This window comes from Neohortaea acidophila (assembly GCF_010093505.1).
Source record: "Neohortaea acidophila strain CBS 113389 unplaced genomic scaffold BDY17scaffold_9, whole genome shotgun sequence".
In the NCBI taxonomy this organism is placed as follows: Eukaryota; Fungi; Ascomycota; class Dothideomycetes; order Mycosphaerellales; family Teratosphaeriaceae; genus Neohortaea; species Neohortaea acidophila.
The window spans coordinates 580742-597332 of NW_022985518.1; the positions used below are offsets into that span (position 1 = coordinate 580742).

The window sequence follows — 16591 nt, forward strand, 5'->3', positions numbered from 1 at the left end:
GTTGCCGGCTGTTTGGAAAGCTGGAGATACTCGAGAACCGACGACGTGGACTTGGGCGATAGTCGATGGCATTCGTGAAGTTCTGGTCTCGTGGATCAGGCCGTGTGTTCCATCTCCGATTGAGATCGCACAGCCTGCTGGCTTTGTCGCGCGCGTTACTGGCTGCTTGGAGAGCTGGAGATATTCGAGAACCGACGACGCGGTCTCCCCGTCGAGTTGGGCACGTTGCGAAACCGGTTGTTGGGCGTTCCCTCGACTGAACGAACCATGATGCGGGTTGAGCGCCCATCAAGGCCTGTCTCTGAACGCGCCGAGGCGATCTGGGAGGCACAGTCGCACCGTCCGCTTTGGAATTCTGGGAGACGGTGATGGCACGCGTCTGACTGCTCGCAGGCGAACCCAGGTGCTGTTCGAATCAGTCTGCTAGAGCGATCATCAAAAGAGGACAATGCGCGGTTCGGTGACAGAGTGTTGGCCAGCAGTCACTGCCGTGTCGATCGCAGCCATGATGGATGGCCTTTCACGTCGACGGAGGTCTTGATCGTGTCGAGGATACTTGAGACAGGTTGATGGACGGTGAAGTACATGATGAGCATCATGGCGCGTCACGTTCCCTCGCCAAGACGCGTGTTAATTTCCACCGTAAAGGGAAGGAGCAATGCGGCCGGAGCGAGGCAGACGGGCCCTGCCTCAACTTTGTCCCCCCTGCAAACAAACACACGCCGCTTCGTGCATTCACGAAACGCACCATCACCATCCGTCAGGCATCCGCCACCTCATTCACACACAGACTGCTTCTCCTGCCTGCTTTTGAACTCACAATCACCTCTCTCTCTTCATCACGGCCGCGTCTCAGCAGCCATCGCGTCCTCCTTCCGTCTAGCCACCCTCCTTCCTCATCGACGCGTTAAGGCCGCCATCTCAACACCATGGCCACCACGCACGTCGTAGCGCTGTAAGCTCATCAACAACGCTCTCCGTCTCTTGAAACCTCACTGACCATGCCAGATTTCTGCCCAACACGCTCAAGTTCCCTCAGGGGATGAAGGGCAAGGCTCCGACGCGTGCTCCATCGCCGCGCTCTGCAACTCCCGCCTCTGCAGCTCCCACCTCTGCAGCTCCCGCCTCAACAGCTCCGCCCTCTGCAGCCCCGGCATCCCCTCCTCAAGCAGACAGCCCTCAAGCAGACCGTACGTCGCGTGTTGAGGAACGCATGAGCCCGCCCATCAAGCTGCTCAGGTCAGCAAGCGCGACGAGCCTGTTTGGCCTAGAGGCGGTGGCGGCGGAGACGAAGGAGACGACCCTAAACACCAGTGCAAGGTAAGACGCGTCACAACCCTCATCCTCACCCCCTTTCCATCACTCTAGCTGACCTCCATCGCAGCTCTCAGCAGCTTTGCGTTGATCCCTCGACTGCAGACTACTCCAAACGCCACGTCGCCAAGTTCAGTGATCCCCGATCGCTCGTGCAAAGCGACGCAGAGGCGTCACCCTGGGGAGCGGCACAACCCTTCAACCAGCCACGCTCAAAAGCTGGCCCCCTGCCTTCAAGCTCCGTCTTGGACTTTACTAAAGTCAACGACCAGCTGAAGAAGCAGAAACCTCGCCCCGCCGAGAAACACGCCACACCTCCCACCCCTCGTGATTCCCGCGGCGGCAGCGGTGAGCGTACCACCGAGTCTCCGTCATGGATCGTCGAGCCAGCACTTCGCGGCAACGGTGGCTTGACCAACGCCATGCGTGCAGTCACGCAAGCTGGGCTGATGGAGGTGTCTTGGATCGGCACACTCGGCTTCCCGACCGATGCCCTCAAAAGCAGCACGCGTGAGCAGGTTGATGACCACTTCCTCAACGAGTACAACTCAGCCGTCGTCTACTGCACCGACAAAGATCTCCACGGACACTATCATGGCTACTGCAAGACCATCTTGTGGCCGATCCTCCACTACCACATCCCTGACCACCCGAAGAACAAGGCCTATTGTGATCACAGCTATGAGTTCTATTACAACGTCAATCGCGCATTTGCAGACAAGGTCATTGAGTGTAAGTCTCGTTGAAACCCCGAACTCGTCTTTCGAGCAGTCAAATGAGCCTTCGAGTGCATCAACAACGAGCTGACAGTATACTCTCACAGCCTACAGACGTGGAGACACGATCTGGGTTCACGATTACCATCTCCTCCTCGTTCCAGGAATGGTCCGCGAGAAGCTCCCCAACGCTCAGATCGGCTTCTTCCTGCACACAGCATTCCCGTCTTCGGAGGTGGTTCGCTGCCTGCCCACCCGCCGCACACTGCTCGAGGGCATGCTGGGTGCCAATCTGGTCGCCTTCCAGACGCTGGAGTACGCCCAACACTTCCTCCAGGCGTGTAGCCGGCTTCTCAACCTCGAAACCACCGAGGAAGGGGTGCAGTTTCCCGATCGCTTCATCAATGTCACCAGCCAAGCCATCGGCGTCAATCCGCCCGCACTCCACGAAGCTCGTCAAGACGCAGAAGTTGAGAAGTGGATCGACATCATGAAAGACACATACGGGAACAAGAAGCTCATCGTTGCGCGAGACAAGCTCGATAGCGTTCACGGCATCGAGCAGAAGCTCCTCGGATACGAGAACTTCCTGAGCAACTATCCCGCGTGGGTGGAGAAAACAATCTTGATACAAGTGGCCACGTCGGCGGATCAGGAGACTGACCTTCTCCGGAAAGTGACCAGGATCATCTCGCGCATCAATGACAAGCATGCAGATTTGTGGCATAGGCCGGTGATCTTCTTGAAGCAAGACATCAACTTTGCTCAATGCCTCGCTCTGCTCAGTGCTGGCGATTGCTTGATGATCACACCCGTTCGCGATGGCATGAGCCTTTCCGCTGCCGATTATGCAATCTGTCAAGACGGCAGCCTGGGCGGGAAGAAGCATGGCACTCTGATCCTGAGCGAGTTCTCGGGAAGCTCGGAGGTGCTTCACGGCCACATCTCCGTGAATCCGTGGGACAACAACATGATGGGCGCCGCGATCAACCAGGCACTGGAAATGAGTGACGCGGAGAAGCAGCAGCGCTGGAGCCACCTGCACGCCAGTGTCTTGCGTCACACGGGACTGCACTGGGCCGAAGAGCTCAACCATCTTCTCGGGAAAGCATATGATGAGCAATCCCAGCGCTCTTCGATTGCAGTACCACGTCTGTCGGCCACTCTCCTCTGTGAGAAGTACTTGCAGACGAGCCGTCGCGTCTTTTTCATCGACTACGAAGGCACGCTGGCCCCCCACAAGACCAGTTCCGGCATCTCCTTGGTCCAACCTCAGCGCATCATCGACGTCTTGCATGAGCTGATGGCGGATCCTAAGAATACTGTCTACGTCATGTCAGGACGTAGCGTGGAGGAGCTCAGCGTCATTTTCCGCACTGCCCCGGGCCTGGGCCTCATCGCAGAGAATGGGTGCTTCATGCGCAAAGCCGGCAAGAAAGCCGCCGAATGGCGACCCTTGATCGACGTGAACCACGCCAACCGCTGGAAGAAAGAAGTCAAGCAGGTTCTTCAGTACTTCCTGGAGCGCTCCGAAGGCAGCTTCCTCGAAGAGCGCCAGTGCAGCGTGCGTTTCCACTACGCCAAGGTGGAAGACCAGGTCGCTGCTGTGCGAGTGGCTGGCGACTTCGCAGAGCAGATCAACAGCGGCTGCAAGCCGTTCGGCATCCACGCAATCCCCCTCCCCGGCGCCGTCCTCATCGAGCCCTCGGACGCCAACAAAGCCACCGCCGCCGCGCGCATCTTCGACTCCATCACCAAGAAGCAAAGCACCGCCGGGGGCTACGCGTCGCCGCCGCAGTTCCTGCTGGTCGCTGGCGACGACCGCGAGGACGAAGTCGCCTTCCGCTGGGCCAACAATCTCGGCAAGCAAGGAATCGTGAAGCAGGTTTCCACCATCTCGGTAGGAAGCCGTGGAACGGAGGCGCAGGCGGCGCTGGTGCAGGGGTCGACGGGGTTGCTGGGTGTTTTGGAGAAGCTGGGCAAGGTCTCGCGCGGAGAGCCGGTAAGCGAGTCGTTTGGTGGTGCTGGTGGGCGCTCGCTGGTCCCCTCTTAGTGTGAGAATAGGGAAGATTGAGCGTGCGTGGGTGTGGTTTGGGGCCTGGGGGGTTGATCGTGGGCATGAGAGATGCCCTTTGGGCAGTATAGTTATTTAGCTCTAGCCCTTCGTATCGAATGCGTTGCTTCTGCCCATAAGACTCACTTTCATGGCCAACGTGTAGATCTGGAGGATCTATGAATGGTATGAGCGTGTTTGGTAGGATGAAATGAGAGCATGAGAGATGTCGTATGGGCGTGAGTAGCCAGATTGCTGCAGCCCCTCGAATGAATGCCTTGCTTGCCAATAAGCCTCATTTCGAGGGCAATAAGAGGGAATGGTGGATGTATGGATCATATGGGCGCGTTTAGTAAGTTGAATCGAGAGGAAGAGAGACGCCATATGGGCGTTCGCAGTCACCTAGCTACAACACCTCGAATCAACGTGTTGCTTGCCCATTAGACTCGTTCTCATGGAGCTTGATCAGAGAAGGAGGAGTTACAGATAAAAGAAGAGCAATGAGAAGGTCAAGCAAGGAGCAGGAGAAACGCCGTACGGGCGTGAATACTGCAATTGCTACGCTGCCTCGAATTCACGCTATGCCCGCCCAAAAGCCTCATCTCCCCTCTTCCAACCAGCTAGAAAACCCCACCCAAGTCCTTCTCAGCACCTCCACTCACTGCCCTTGAGGCCGGAGCGGAATCCAATCCGTCAGCCCTTCACCGCCATCCCCCTCATCCATTAGCCCCGTTGACGCCCGCGGATGTCGCGCAGGCAAAGCAGGTGCCGTGGCAGCAGGGGATGCACGGCCATTAGCCGTACTCGAGGAAGCGTTCGCTTTGCGCCTGGGCTCGGGTAGTGGGGGCGGAGCAGTGCGGTTGGCTTGTTGGGTGGTGGACTGGCTGCTTGCACTGCGGAGGAGGTTGGGTTTGGGGGGCGGAGCGGGTTTGCGCAGGGTTTCGCGCAGGTGGTGGGTGCGGGTTGTGTTGTTGCTGTCGTCGGTTTCGGAGGCGGCTGTGCCGTCGAGTCCGGGGCGTGATGTGCCGGTGGCGGACGTAGTAGCTTCGCGGGTGGGTAGAGATTTGGCGGTGGCGTTCGTGGGTTGGGAGGTTTGTTGCTGTTGTCGAGGCGGGGGTTGCGGGGCGAAGGGTTTCTCGACTCTCACCCAGTCCGGTTCGGAGGTTGGGGAGAAGGGGTTGGAGGGGCGTCGGGGGTTGGGGATGTGGTTGTGAGTCGGGGCGTCGACTTCGGACGTCGCGGGCATGCTGTTGTCGAGCCACCATTTGCGCTTGTCGGAGCTGGCGGGCGGGAGGCCTTCCTCTACTGCTTCGTAGCCGTATAGCTCGTCGTAGTCGCTGTTGTCGTCGGCGGTGTTGGCTGTGCGGTCCCCTACGATTGCTCGCCGTTTGTTATAGAGCTCCGCGGCGATTTCATCCTTTTTCGATGCGTCGACCACGCTGATGGTGCAGCGGAACAGGCCCCAGACGGGTCGATGGTCGGAGAACCTCAGCGGCGCCGAGGCGTAGTATAGCTGACGGAGGTTGTCGCCGCGGGTCAAGATGCGGTCGCACCAGGCGGGGATACGCGACTTCTCCGACGTGTCATACTCGTCCGAGCCGATGTTGAACTTGTACGTCGGCAGGAAGGTCGGCGTGACCTCGGAATAATGTGGAAAGGTTCTGCCGTGCACCATTTGCAGGTTCAGCTGGTCGTTTGCGTACAGCGTGCCTAGGTCTCCCTTTTCAATGAGCTGCCTCGCTCGTTCATTGCCGATGCCGATGCGGTAGTTGAAGTCGCCGAACCAGATGACCGTCTTGTGGTCCTCGATCGATCGATCTCGCTGAAACCTCAAGCCGTTGCTGATGGTGCGGTAGTCCTGGTTTCGCTCGTCGTAATTTGCGAAGCCGGCAGCGAGATGTGCTGTGACGAGGCAGATGGAAGTATCGGCATAATCCATTCGGATGGCCACGGCTCCTTTATTGCCCGCGATCCCGCTCATCCCCGTCTTCTTCACGGCGCCTTCGACGTTCTTAATGTACGGCAGCACGCTCGATTTCACAAAGACGGACAGCGAAGCTCCCACGAGCTGGCCGCCTCGTAGCAAGACGTACTCCTCTCCGCCTTGCTTCTGAGCGTTGGAGTTGAGCGTCTTCCGCACCGCCTCCTCCCACACGTGCCTCCTGTTTGGATCGGTGGAGAGGATCTGCTGCACATCCAAATCTACTATCTCTTGGAACGCAACGCCATATATTTCCGGCAAGCCAAGCTCGGGATCGACCTTCTTCGGGCAAAGCCAAGGTCGTAGATCCTCAGCGGTGCCTGTGGTTTTACCATTCAAGTTGAATGTTCCAATCCATATGTTGACATCTGATGAGGAGGTATATTCGGGCGCTCGGCGACCAACTTCCGCAGTGACCCAGTCATTCACTGGATCAAACAGACTGACGGGCATCTGGTTAATCAATCGTCCCAGAAGCATGTCGATTGTGTTTTGTCTTCCTTTATCTTCAAAATTGTTGACGTAGAAGCGTTGTGCAGACTTGCGGACATCAGCGAGCACGCCGGCGAGGGAGTGTTTGCCGGATCTCGTGAAGGATGATTTGAGAGCGCCAGTGCCTGCATAAATCTTGGAGAGGGCATCGCCATCATCCGCCCATAGCATGCCATGGCGAGCCCAGAAGTCAGAAGTGGGGTGGTCTTCGCCTTGTTGGATGAGAAAGACCTCCAGCACCATCTGAGAGATGACGGTCTGCACGACATTGGTACGGTCTAGACAGTCGAGGCAGTTGGTTCGGAAGATGCCATTCTGCTTGAGCACCTCATTCTGTCCATAAGCCGACTGCCTGCGGGCGTTGCTATGCACCGCCTCCTGGATGTCTTCGGTGAGGTAGTATTCGAACGCGATGCCGGATTCCATGATAAAACGCTTGATTCCACGAGCTGCGTCGTAGCCGCCAGGGCCTCGAGTCTCGGCGTGAAAGTCGTAGTTGACGGAGCGGAGATGTTGGTGCTCACTCGCGGTGGCGTCAGTAGGCGACTCAACTTGCTCGTTCAGCTGGCTCGTTCTGATTTGCTCGTCATAGAGCTGAATGAGCTGCGCTTCTCCCGGCTTCTCGCTGCTGAGGAGGTTGACAATGAAGATATCACCATACACCTTTGAAAGCATGTCAAAATGCTTGTCGAATGCAGGCTTGGTGGCCTCAGGAGATCTCGTGATCTGGATTTTCTGCTGGCCCGGCAGCCCACTCTGCTGTTCCCAGAACACCGGGACGCTGCCGCGACATTGGACATAGGAGAAGCAGAGCTGGTCGGTGCAAAAGACGGTCTCGGTCTCGACAAAGTTGGCCACGTTCCCGTCATCGTCGATACCGCGGGCATTGAATCGTGTGCCCGCTCGCCGACATGATAGGCGGGAGATGAGAGTCATGGTGGATGGCATACCGGAGGAGTTGATACGGGCAGGCGATGAGGAGGCCGGCACGGCAAGGGTAGCAGCAAAGCCGCGGATGGCGGAAGTGATGATGCCCGAGTCGTCGAGGGCTTTCTTCTTCCGCTCCGACAGACGCGAGCGGAACTCGACGAGCGGCTGGATCATGTACGCGTTCCACAAGTAGCCGGCGTCGAGACTATCGATGGCGACGGTGGTGGCATCGGCCGGGCGGTCCTGCAGGCGCTTGGTGAGGTCGAAGTTGGAGCTGTAGTAGAAGCTGCCGCCGCTGAGCAGCTTCTTGAGTTGAAGACATGGGTGATCGAGGGAGGAATCGCCGCGGATGCTGGAGCGGTCATAGCCGTCCGGGTCGAGGTCGTCGGTGGGGAAGGGGTTGATTTGGGTGTAGAGCAGCTGGTCGTAGTCGGAGCGGGTGAGGCAGTGGAAGTCGACTGCGAGGATCTGCTGGATGCTCTCGCCCGGACGCACGGTGGCCGTCTTCTTGCTGTTGGTGACGACGCAGATGAAGACGTCGTTGTTGATGGTCACCAAGCCGAGCGTGCCTTTGATGTCGAGGGAAGGGAGGGAGCGATACTCCCTCATATCCACGTCCTCCCATGGCGCGAATTCGACAATGCATCGCGGTGCAGTGCTGGAGTCGGGCAGGGAAGTGGTGGAGGTGGAGGCGGTGGTTGGCGGACTATGCCGGAAGATGAGGACGTGAGTCTCGGTGCCGAGGGCGATGGCGCGCTGCGGCGTGTCTCTCAGGAAGACCTTGATGGGCATCTTGTCGGAGCATACTCTCGTTGAATGAGGCCAGTCAGGGCGGATCGTTGCTCAGTCCGAGAGTGGAAGGCGGCGTGCGGGTGTCAGGTCGAGGATGGCCGGAAGAAGAGGCAGTCATGCACGCGGCCAGACACGGAATTCCACTACATTCGCTGCAGGCCTCGCCTACTTCTTCTGTTGGTGGGTGTGATTTGAACCAGACTCGATGTGCAGTGGGATTCAAAATATATCCCTCTCGTATTCTCGACGACGCCTACGTAAGGCGGAGCATCGGCCGCGGCTGCGCTTCACATCCGCCTCACCCACCTCACCTGCTTACTTCAATTACACCTCTTTATACATCAACGACACGTCTGATGCGCCGACCACGCATGTCTCCTCCACATCAGCACCATGAGCGGCAGGTCGACCCCACAGTCTCCGCGCAAGCCGGGCAATAAGACCACCGCAGGCAATCGACTCTCCCAGCAATCCGCATTGCGAGGCAACGACAATGTCCTCGCTTCCCTGCGCGCCACGCAGATCATTGCGTCCAAGCCGGTGCTGCCAGCAGAGCTCATCGCCACCATCCTCGACTACCTGCCCGTCCCCGACCTGCTCACATGTGCTCGAGTCTCGCGGCGCGTGCAGGAGATGGTCTACGATGACACCCGCTGGATTCACAAGCTCAAGACGCTGCGCGTGTGGAATGAGGCCGAGGCGAGGCAGCGCGTGGAAGAGGCGATGAAGCGCAAGGCTGAGGCGCAGAGGGTGCGTGAGGCGGACGAGGCGAAGAGGACGGGGGTACATTTGCAAGGAAGCGTGAATGGCATTGCGGGTGGGGGTGTCACCCTGTTTGATGCGGGAGTTGAAGAGACGCGATACAAGAGGAGTTTGGAGCAACAGCATCCTCATCTACCTCCTGCGCGAAAGATGCTGGCCGATGGCTTCGACGAGCTCGCCATATCTCCTTCATCTCCGACGGGGAACGTATGGGATGCACATCAGGCGCTCACCATTCTCACCCAAGTTCGTTCAATCCGAGGACGTGCGAGGCAAGAATTCGGCAAGGTATACGGCACTCTTGCACCCCTGTACCTCAACCTCGTCCGTTCCAAACGACATTCCGACGCGACAGTGTTCCGTATATTTCGAGACCCGGATCAGCAGGCCAAGATCCTTGCCGCCCTCAAACAATTCGCCAGATGTGACGACTCGGGCGACTGGCAAGACCGCGAGCAGAAGCTGGACACTATCATCGCAGTGTTCGAAACTGCGGTTCTGCGTGAGTTCGAGCAAGGCTTCGCAGCGGGCGACATCGACGGCCGCATGCACCGCTACGCTCACGTGCTCGCCACTCTCAATGCCGGTAGCGCGGCGGTAGACTTTTTCGTCTCTCACCATCCGGTCATGGCGCGTCAGATCCAAGTGGGCAACCCACTCGATTGCCTGGAGGCCGTTGCGCCGGGCCATGTCGACCTCAATCCCGTGCAGATGTTCTTCGAGAACCTGGCGAACAAGATGGTCGAGCAAGCTGAGGTCATCGATCGCGTTTTCCCCGAAACGATTGACGTGCTGACTCCGTTTCTGTCACGGATGTGTGAGGAGATCATTGCCGAGTATTTGACCGCGCTCATTGACGATGCCCGTGGTCGCGGGAGCGAGACATATGTCAAAGCGGTGGCAGGATCGTTTGAACAAGGACTGCGGTTTGTCGCATCGCTGCGGTCAACTAAAGCCTCCCCGCCCGACTTCCACGACAAAGCACAACGCATACTCGCATCCTGTTTCGAGAGATACTTCGAGTCGTACATTGCGCAAGAACTCAGCGTCTTCAACACCAAATCCACGGCCGAAGTGACGCATTGGGAGAGGGAGCTGTCGGAGCAAGAAGCCTCCAAAGAGTCCTTTTTCATGTCCAACCTCAACCGGCAGCAAGCCAAGCGCGACTTTCTGTCCTCCTTCAAGAAGGTCGTCATGATGCCGGTGAACGTGCTCCCGGCCTTCAATGCCTCCAAAGCATCGGCCTCCAAAGCCCCAGCCAATCCAGGTGTAGCTGATACTCACGACAAGGAGTCGAGAACAAGCTCTTCAACCTTGGACGGGCCGTTGGGCACCCAACATCCCAAGCCAGAAGCGCCAACGACCGAGCTGGCGGCAAAGGCAGCCATCATGAACTCTCGACTCGAAGGCATCAAGTCGTTATTCAGCATCGAGGTCGCGCTCAGCCTTACTCACTTGGCGAAAGCGTGTATCGAGCGCATGGCGCCCATGGTGCGGATGGGGCCTCCGTACAGTGAGGAGGTCAAGGAGCAATGCAACGTCATCTTCATCACGATGCTGGGTGTACTGGGCGATCGGCATGTCAAGAACGGCTTCGACAAAGCAGTAGGACACCTGAGCACGTACAACCCGCGCGAGGTCCGAGGGGTCAAAGCCCGGCTTGAAGGAGATGACACCGCAACTGGGAGCGGCCACGGTGGTGTGGAGCCCCTCGTCACCTTCCTGGAACTCGTAAACGTGGGCGATCTGATCCAGCAAATGATTGATGTCTTCTTCGCGCAGGAGCTGGTGGCAACGAAGCTCACCGAAGCCGACGACTTCCTCAGCCCCGCGGTGAAGCAGAAAAAGCACTTTGAGCAAATGCTCGACGAGCGAGTGGCCGCGGGACTGAACCGCGGCATCGACGTGCTCATGGACGAAATCGAACTCATCTGCGCCACCACGCAATCCCCCACCGACTTCAACCCCGGCGCCACGAGCAGCAGCAGCAGCAACGGCGCCGCGCCCGCCATGGTCGACATCGGCGTCAGCAGAACGGCCACCGAAGTCGTCGAGATGGTCAACAGCCACACGAGCATGCTAGTCGGCAGCACAGACAAGCACATGCTCGACGTCTTCACGCAGGAGGTCGGGCTGCGCCTGTTCGCCGTGCTGTGCAAGCACTTTAAGCGCCAGCGCATCAGCGTCGACGGCGCCATCAAGTTCATCAGCGACATCAACCACTACAGCGCCTTTGTCGCCAACCTGCGCCAGAAGCCGCTCATGCCTTACTTCCAGGCCCTGCGCGAGATGTCGCAGATCTACCTTGTGCATATTGATCCGCCCGCCACGCTGTTTGGGAATACGTCCAAGGCGAAGCGGTCGTCGCTACTGTCTTCCAAGGGTACCAAGACGGCGGCGCAGGCGAAGGAGCTGGCGACGATTATTGCCGATTCGGAGCGGTATCGCGGCATCTTCCCGTCGGAAGAGGTGTATGAGTTTGCGGAGAGGAGGGCGGATTGGTATTTGGTTAAGGCGTACGTGGAGAGTGCGCTGTATGGAGTGGGATGCTCCGTTATGTGACGGACATGGGGATTGGATGGACTATGAGGTTTGGAAAGATAGATGATGCTACGAGAGACGATTGTGCAGCGTTGACAGCTTTGAGGGATGAAAAGCAAGCGATCGTCATGGTCTGCTGAATGCAAAGGGTATCAACTTGTCACAAACCCCAACTCCTGACCCAGCGGGCTTCACGCAGCAACCGCATCCACACCCAGCAAACCCTTGCGATACTCCCAGTAATTCCTCCTAACCGGATCGTACTTCTGCGCCAGCATGTCCAACGCCAGTGCCGCCTGCTGCTCACTCCCCTTCTCCTCCGCCAGAATCTCCGCCATGAAGTCCAACGCATAGCTCGACCGCACCTCATCCGGCTGCTCCAAGCTCGCAAACCGCTGCACAAACGCCTTGCACCCTTGCAATGGCAGGCCCGCCTTCCTTACAATCCCACGTAGATAGCCCCACGAGCTCTGATTCTGCGGTGCCTTCTCAATCGCCTGCATGGCAAACTCCATCTCCCTCTCCCTCACCGCCGCATCGCCCACCACCCCGCCTGCCTCCCCCTCCTCCCTCTCCTCCCTCCCATTAACCACGTACCACCGATGATTCCACGCCGAGTTATTCCGCACATCCTTCTCAATCAAGTCCCGCGTAAACTCCAGCTCGCCCTGCTCCCACAGCCCAAAGCGCCGCACAAGCCACTGCCGATAACTCCACACGTGATAATTCTTCGCATCCAGCTCAAACATGCGCGACACAAACTCGCGCTCCCCTTCGCACGAATCCAGCACATCGACGACCAGCATCCGATGGTGCCAAATCTGGTAATTCTTCTGGTGCTCCAGCGCCGTGGCGTTCAACCAGGCCAGCTCGGCGTGCAGATCGGATTTCAGTGCGAATAAGCATTGCGCGCGGTACAGCCAGACGGTGTAGTGCGCGGGGTTCATGTCGATGAGGTCCTCGGTGAGGTCGAGGATGCGCGGGGAGAATTCGTTGGCGGCCATGACGGCGCGCAGGTACGACATTGCTTCTGCGTATTCGTCGTCGTACGCGATGGCTGCGAGCGGGTTGGGGCCGCCTTCGTCGGTGGGGAGCGGGATGATGTCGGCCCAGGCTGGGTCGTCGGAGTATCTGCCCATGATGGTGGAGGGTGACGCTGCTTAATAGTATTGCGTTGAAGGAGATGCGTTTAGAAAGGAGGGAAGAGTGGCAATGGAGGTGGGTTTGTTGGAGGGTGTAGTAAGGAGGAGGCTGGTGGGGCAAATTCCGAATGCAGAAAGAACAATATCAAGGCTGAGCACGTGCGTCACTACAACTCCTTGACGCAACAACTCGTGCTGATGGAACAGCGCTTCAACTACTCAATTGAGCTTGAACATGGGGAAACGCCGCTTTGTTTGGATAGTTTTGAGATGGTCGCTGCCTCTCTACCTAGCTAGCATATTCCACACCAGCCAGACGTCCGCAGTGACTTTTTTCGTTTGGTAAAGACCGTGATGGGCGACCATTGTCGACCCAGTGCCACTGCACCTCCCTGTGCATAGTAACAACCAGGGGAACCTCGCTGAAAAGAAAAAAAAAGACCAAAACTCGATGGGGTCGAAAGGCACTCAAAGACACATTGAGCACCTCGACAGCCGCTAACGCACACACACACACAGACACACACACTGCTCGGGGATCAAGGGTTGGGGGGGAAAGCACTCCTTCTTGGATACTCGTCTAATTCAAGCCATGCCATCTTCTTGAATTTTCTGCTCCGTTGTTATTCATGTTGACACGCGTCTCCTTCCGTCTCTCGTCACCATCATGCCGCAGCCCCAGAGAGAAACTGCACTCCGCATCCTTCACTCCAACGCCGAAAGCAGTTCACAACGTGGAGGATGAAGAAAGTTGAGGTGCATGTGCGAAGGGATTGGAAGTTTAGGAAGCGGCGGGGGCAGCCTCGGGCTCGGCAGCGGCCGCGGCCGGAGCGGCTTCCGGTGCCTTGTCGTCAGCCTTCGCAGCCTCAGCAGCAGCGGCGTCGGGCTCGCCACCGTCCGACGACGTCCAGAGGGTGAGGTTGTCGCGCAGGAGCTGCATGATGAGCGTGCTGTCGCGGTAGGACTCTTCGGAGAGGCTGTCGAGCTCGGCAATGGCATCGTCGAAGGCTTGCTTGGCGAGATGGCAGGCACGGTCGGGTGAATTCAGGATCTCGTAGTAGAAGACCGAGAAGTTCAGGGCGAGGCCGAGACGGATTGGGTGGGTGGGAGTGAGCTCGGTCTGGGCGACCTCGGTGGCGTTCTGGAGAGGAGGTTAGTCGTGGATCTGCATGACTGAGACGGGTGTCATAAACATACCTTGTAGGCCTCGTGAGCGGCGGTGGCAGCCGTCTTGCGCTTCTCACCGGACGCGAACTCGGCGAGGTAGCGGTGGTAGTCTCCCTTCCTGATAAAGACATCATCATCAGCGCGGCCGAAGGGGAGGGAGGTTTTCCAACGCCTGACTGATCCTTACGTACATCTTGTGGTAGAAGACCTTGCTCTCACCCGTCTCAGCCTTGGGGATCAAGCTCTCATCGAGCACGTTGAGGACATCCTGGCACACGTTCTCGAGCTCCGTCTCAATCTTCTGGCGGTAGTCGCGGATGATGCCGACGTGCTTGTCCGAGCCCTTGGCCTCCTCTTTCTGCTCAATGCTGGAGATGATGCGCCAAGAGGCACGACGCGTACCGACCACGTTCTTGTAGGCGACGGAGAGGAGGTTGCGCTCGTCGACGGTGAGCTCGCCGCCGATCTGTCGTGGGGGTGTTAGTGGTGCAGGGAAGGGGGAGATGGCGAGGGCGAGTGCTGTGTAGGATTGGGGAGATTAGGCTGGGAGCCTTCGTACCTTGGCGACTTCCTATTCACACATGTCAGCAAGGGAACTGCATAACAAACCGCGGTACATCATCTCTTCTCACCTTCATGTAGCCGACCATCTCTACAGAAGCATGTCAGCGCGTGTGAGACAACGGGGTGTTGCGGGAAAGTGACGTACCATCGTAGCGCTCAGCCTGCTCGCACAGTCGGGCGAGGAATGTCTTACTGCAGGATGAAAGTCAGGACCCCGAGGGTGAACAGCAGTCGCAAACACTGGTGCCAGGCATACCTCTCGCGCTACAGAGACAACAGGTCAGCGTGTGCGGCGGCAGGTGGTCATGGAGGGGCACGGAGTTTTGGTTGAGGAGGGGGCCGACTTGGGCGTGCAGCGACTGGGGTGGATCAAACATACCTCGCTTGCCATCTTTGCTGTCGGATTTCCGCTGGGGATGTGTTGGATGATGGAAAGGCGTGAATCGGTGATGCAAGAATTGCAGTGGGAGGTGGGAGAAGGACGGGGTTGGCGGGTTGTTTGGGGGATGCCAGAGTGCGCTGGGCGGCATCAAATGGGAAGTCACAGATTAAGGCCAGCGGCAGGGTAGCTGCGTTAGGTAATCACCCACGCCAAGATGGCCAAAAGTCGTGGCGGATCATGGTGTGAATGTTACGCAGCCCCATGACCTGCAGGCGCCCGAGATTGACCAAGCAACGATACGTGGCCGTTATCTGGATGGAGCGTGAAATTGGGTATAGCACAATTGAGGCACTCTATCTTCAGCATGAGCAGATGGTCCTTGATACCTATCCTACAGCTCGTGCTGTGAAATCCCGACCGTTCGATAGGCCAAGTTCTCAGTCTCTATCCATCCGCTCAACCGTCTATCGCCCTTTGGTATCATTGAGTCGAGCAGCCCCCGTCGCTATGCAGCAATAGAAAGAACAACAAAACAAAGTCTAGACTCGCGGAACGGGTAGAACGTTCCACAGGCTCAAAGAAGAGAGAGAAAAGTGACAGGTCGCATTGTCGAATCACGCACCTCCGCCCATCTCAATCTTCTTGCCCTTGACCGACTTCCACTCCCAAAACACCGCACCGGCCATGGAGAGCGTGGCGACGCCGACGGCGACGTAGAAGGTATTCACAATCGCGCCATTGTACGCCACTTGTACCGCCGGCAGGTCCGCAGGGGGAATGACGGTTTTGAGCGATGTAGCACCAGTCGCCAGAATAACTTTCGGACTGATGTCGCGCACCGTGCGCTGCACGTTCGACAGGAGCTTGTTGGTGAAGATGTTCTGGCCGACGGAGATGAAGATGGCGCCGCCGATGAGCTGCGCGAACATGACGATCGTCGTGCCGATGGGGACATCTTTCTTGTCCAGCACGGTTTGCGCCATGATGAGCGCCTGCTGCATTCCCATGCCGACGCCCATGCCGAACACGATTTGATATCCGATCCATTTTCCTTCGCTGGTGTTCACATCAAAGGTCGAGAGCAGTCCTGCACCGATCGCCATGAAGACGGACGAGGCAATCACGAAGGGGGTGTAGTAGCCGATGACGGTGACGGTGATACCGCTGATTATGGAGAAGAGCACGAGACTCAGGACGAGCGGGATGCTCCGAATTCCGGACTCGACGGCGGAGACTCCTTTGATGGCTTGGAACCAGATGGCTGCGACTTGGTTAGCTGACTGAAAGGCAATATGGAGGAAGGAGAGGGGTGGAACTCACGAAGATAGTAGACCATCACGAAGAAAGCGGCACCCAACATGGCTGAGAAGAGGCATCCGGCCATGATGCTGCGCTGCTTGAAAATGCGGGGTGGCACGGTGGCATTGTCCTGCTTCCAGAACTGAATGGCCACAAAGGCAACCAAGAGGACGCCGAAGACGACAAAGAGGGCGATGATGCGGCCGTCGCTCCACGGGTAGGTGCTGCCGCCCCATTGCAGCGCGAGCAACAAGCACACAATCATGGGCAGGAAGACGGAGGTACCGATGAGATCGAATTGCCCGAGGCGAGCCTTCCAGCCGGCGTTCAGGGTCTGCGCGCGTTTTGTCGGGTGGTAGAAGAAGAAGATGAACAGCATCGTCAGGCCGCCGAGGGGAAGGTTGATGTAGAAGCACCAGCGCCAGGTGACCTTGTCGGTGAAGGCGCCGCCGAGGA

The 16591-nt window shown here is 58.0% G+C and overlaps 6 protein-coding genes across 6 annotated transcripts; 2 read left to right on the plus strand and 4 right to left on the minus strand.

The window, feature by feature from the left end:
* Positions 1–609: 609 nt before the first annotated feature.
* BDY17DRAFT_196645 (glycosyltransferase family 20-domain-containing protein) lies at positions 610–4218 on the plus strand. The gene is made up of 4 exons (XM_033730058.1): positions 610–955; positions 1009–1320; positions 1385–2046; positions 2138–4218. Exons 1-4 carry the CDS (start codon positions 930–932, stop codon positions 4081–4083), a joined length of 2946 nt encoding a protein of 981 aa, XP_033587202.1. The 5' UTR covers positions 610–929; the 3' UTR covers positions 4084–4218.
* Positions 4219–4415: 197 nt separating this feature from the next.
* BDY17DRAFT_302118 (SacI homology domain-containing protein) lies at positions 4416–8486 on the minus strand. Its single transcript, XM_033734361.1, has one exon. The coding sequence runs from the start codon at positions 8276–8278 to the stop codon at positions 4742–4744; it is 3537 nt and encodes a 1178-aa protein (XP_033587203.1). The 5' UTR covers positions 8279–8486; the 3' UTR covers positions 4416–4741.
* Positions 8487–8496: 10 nt separating this feature from the next.
* Positions 8497–11734, plus strand: BDY17DRAFT_302119 (exocyst complex component Sec10-like protein). The gene has a single exon (XM_033734362.1). The coding sequence runs from the start codon at positions 8672–8674 to the stop codon at positions 11600–11602; it is 2931 nt and encodes a 976-aa protein (XP_033587204.1). The 5' UTR covers positions 8497–8671; the 3' UTR covers positions 11603–11734.
* A 38-nt stretch (positions 11735–11772) lies between these two features.
* On the minus strand, positions 11773–12720 carry BDY17DRAFT_255166 (uncharacterized protein; the record flags this gene model as incomplete). Its single annotated transcript, XM_033731501.1, has 1 exon — positions 11773–12720. One exon carries the CDS (start codon positions 12718–12720, stop codon positions 11773–11775), a length of 948 nt encoding a protein of 315 aa, XP_033587205.1.
* A 542-nt stretch (positions 12721–13262) lies between these two features.
* On the minus strand, positions 13263–14997 carry BDY17DRAFT_196711 (Bmh2-like protein). The gene is made up of 8 exons (XM_033730059.1): positions 14834–14997; positions 14711–14718; positions 14600–14646; positions 14523–14542; positions 14450–14461; positions 14082–14356; positions 13921–14008; positions 13263–13864 (listed from the first exon to the last, which is right to left on the minus strand). Exons 1-8 carry the CDS (start codon positions 14843–14845, stop codon positions 13505–13507), a joined length of 822 nt encoding a protein of 273 aa, XP_033587206.1. The 5' UTR covers positions 14846–14997; the 3' UTR covers positions 13263–13504.
* Positions 14998–15017: 20 nt separating this feature from the next.
* BDY17DRAFT_302124 (major facilitator superfamily domain-containing protein) lies at positions 15018–16516 on the minus strand (the record flags this gene model as incomplete). Its single annotated transcript, XM_033734363.1, has 2 exons — positions 15018–16097; positions 16157–16516. Coding segments are annotated over 2 exons (1007 nt in total), but the record flags the coding sequence as incomplete, so codon positions are not given.
* Between the last annotated feature and the right edge of the window lie 75 nt (positions 16517–16591).

Bases quoted from the DNA above. Each gene is read 5' to 3' on its own strand.
- BDY17DRAFT_196645 (XM_033730058.1), top strand. From the start codon at position 930: ATGGCCACCACGCACGTCGTAGCGCT. The intron at 956-1,008 runs GTAAGCTCATCA...TGACCATGCCAG, and splicing joins ACCACGCACGTCGTAGCGCT to ATTTCTGCCCAACACGCTCA. The intron at 1,321-1,384 runs GTAAGACGCGTC...CCTCCATCGCAG, and splicing joins ACCCTAAACACCAGTGCAAG to CTCTCAGCAGCTTTGCGTTG.
- BDY17DRAFT_302118 (XM_033734361.1), bottom strand. From the start codon at position 8,278: ATGCCCATCAAGGTCTTCCTGAGAGACACGCCGCAGCGCGCCATCGCC.
- BDY17DRAFT_302119 (XM_033734362.1), top strand. From the start codon at position 8,672: ATGAGCGGCAGGTCGACCCCACAGTCTCCGCGCAAGCCGGGCAATAAG.
- BDY17DRAFT_196711 (XM_033730059.1), bottom strand. The intron at 14,543-14,599 runs GTACGTCACTTT...ATGCTTCTGTAG, and splicing joins GCAGGCTGAGCGCTACGATG to AGATGGTCGGCTACATGAAG. The intron at 14,009-14,081 runs GTACGTAAGGAT...TGTCTTTATCAG, and splicing joins AAGGTCTTCTACCACAAGAT to GAAGGGAGACTACCACCGCT.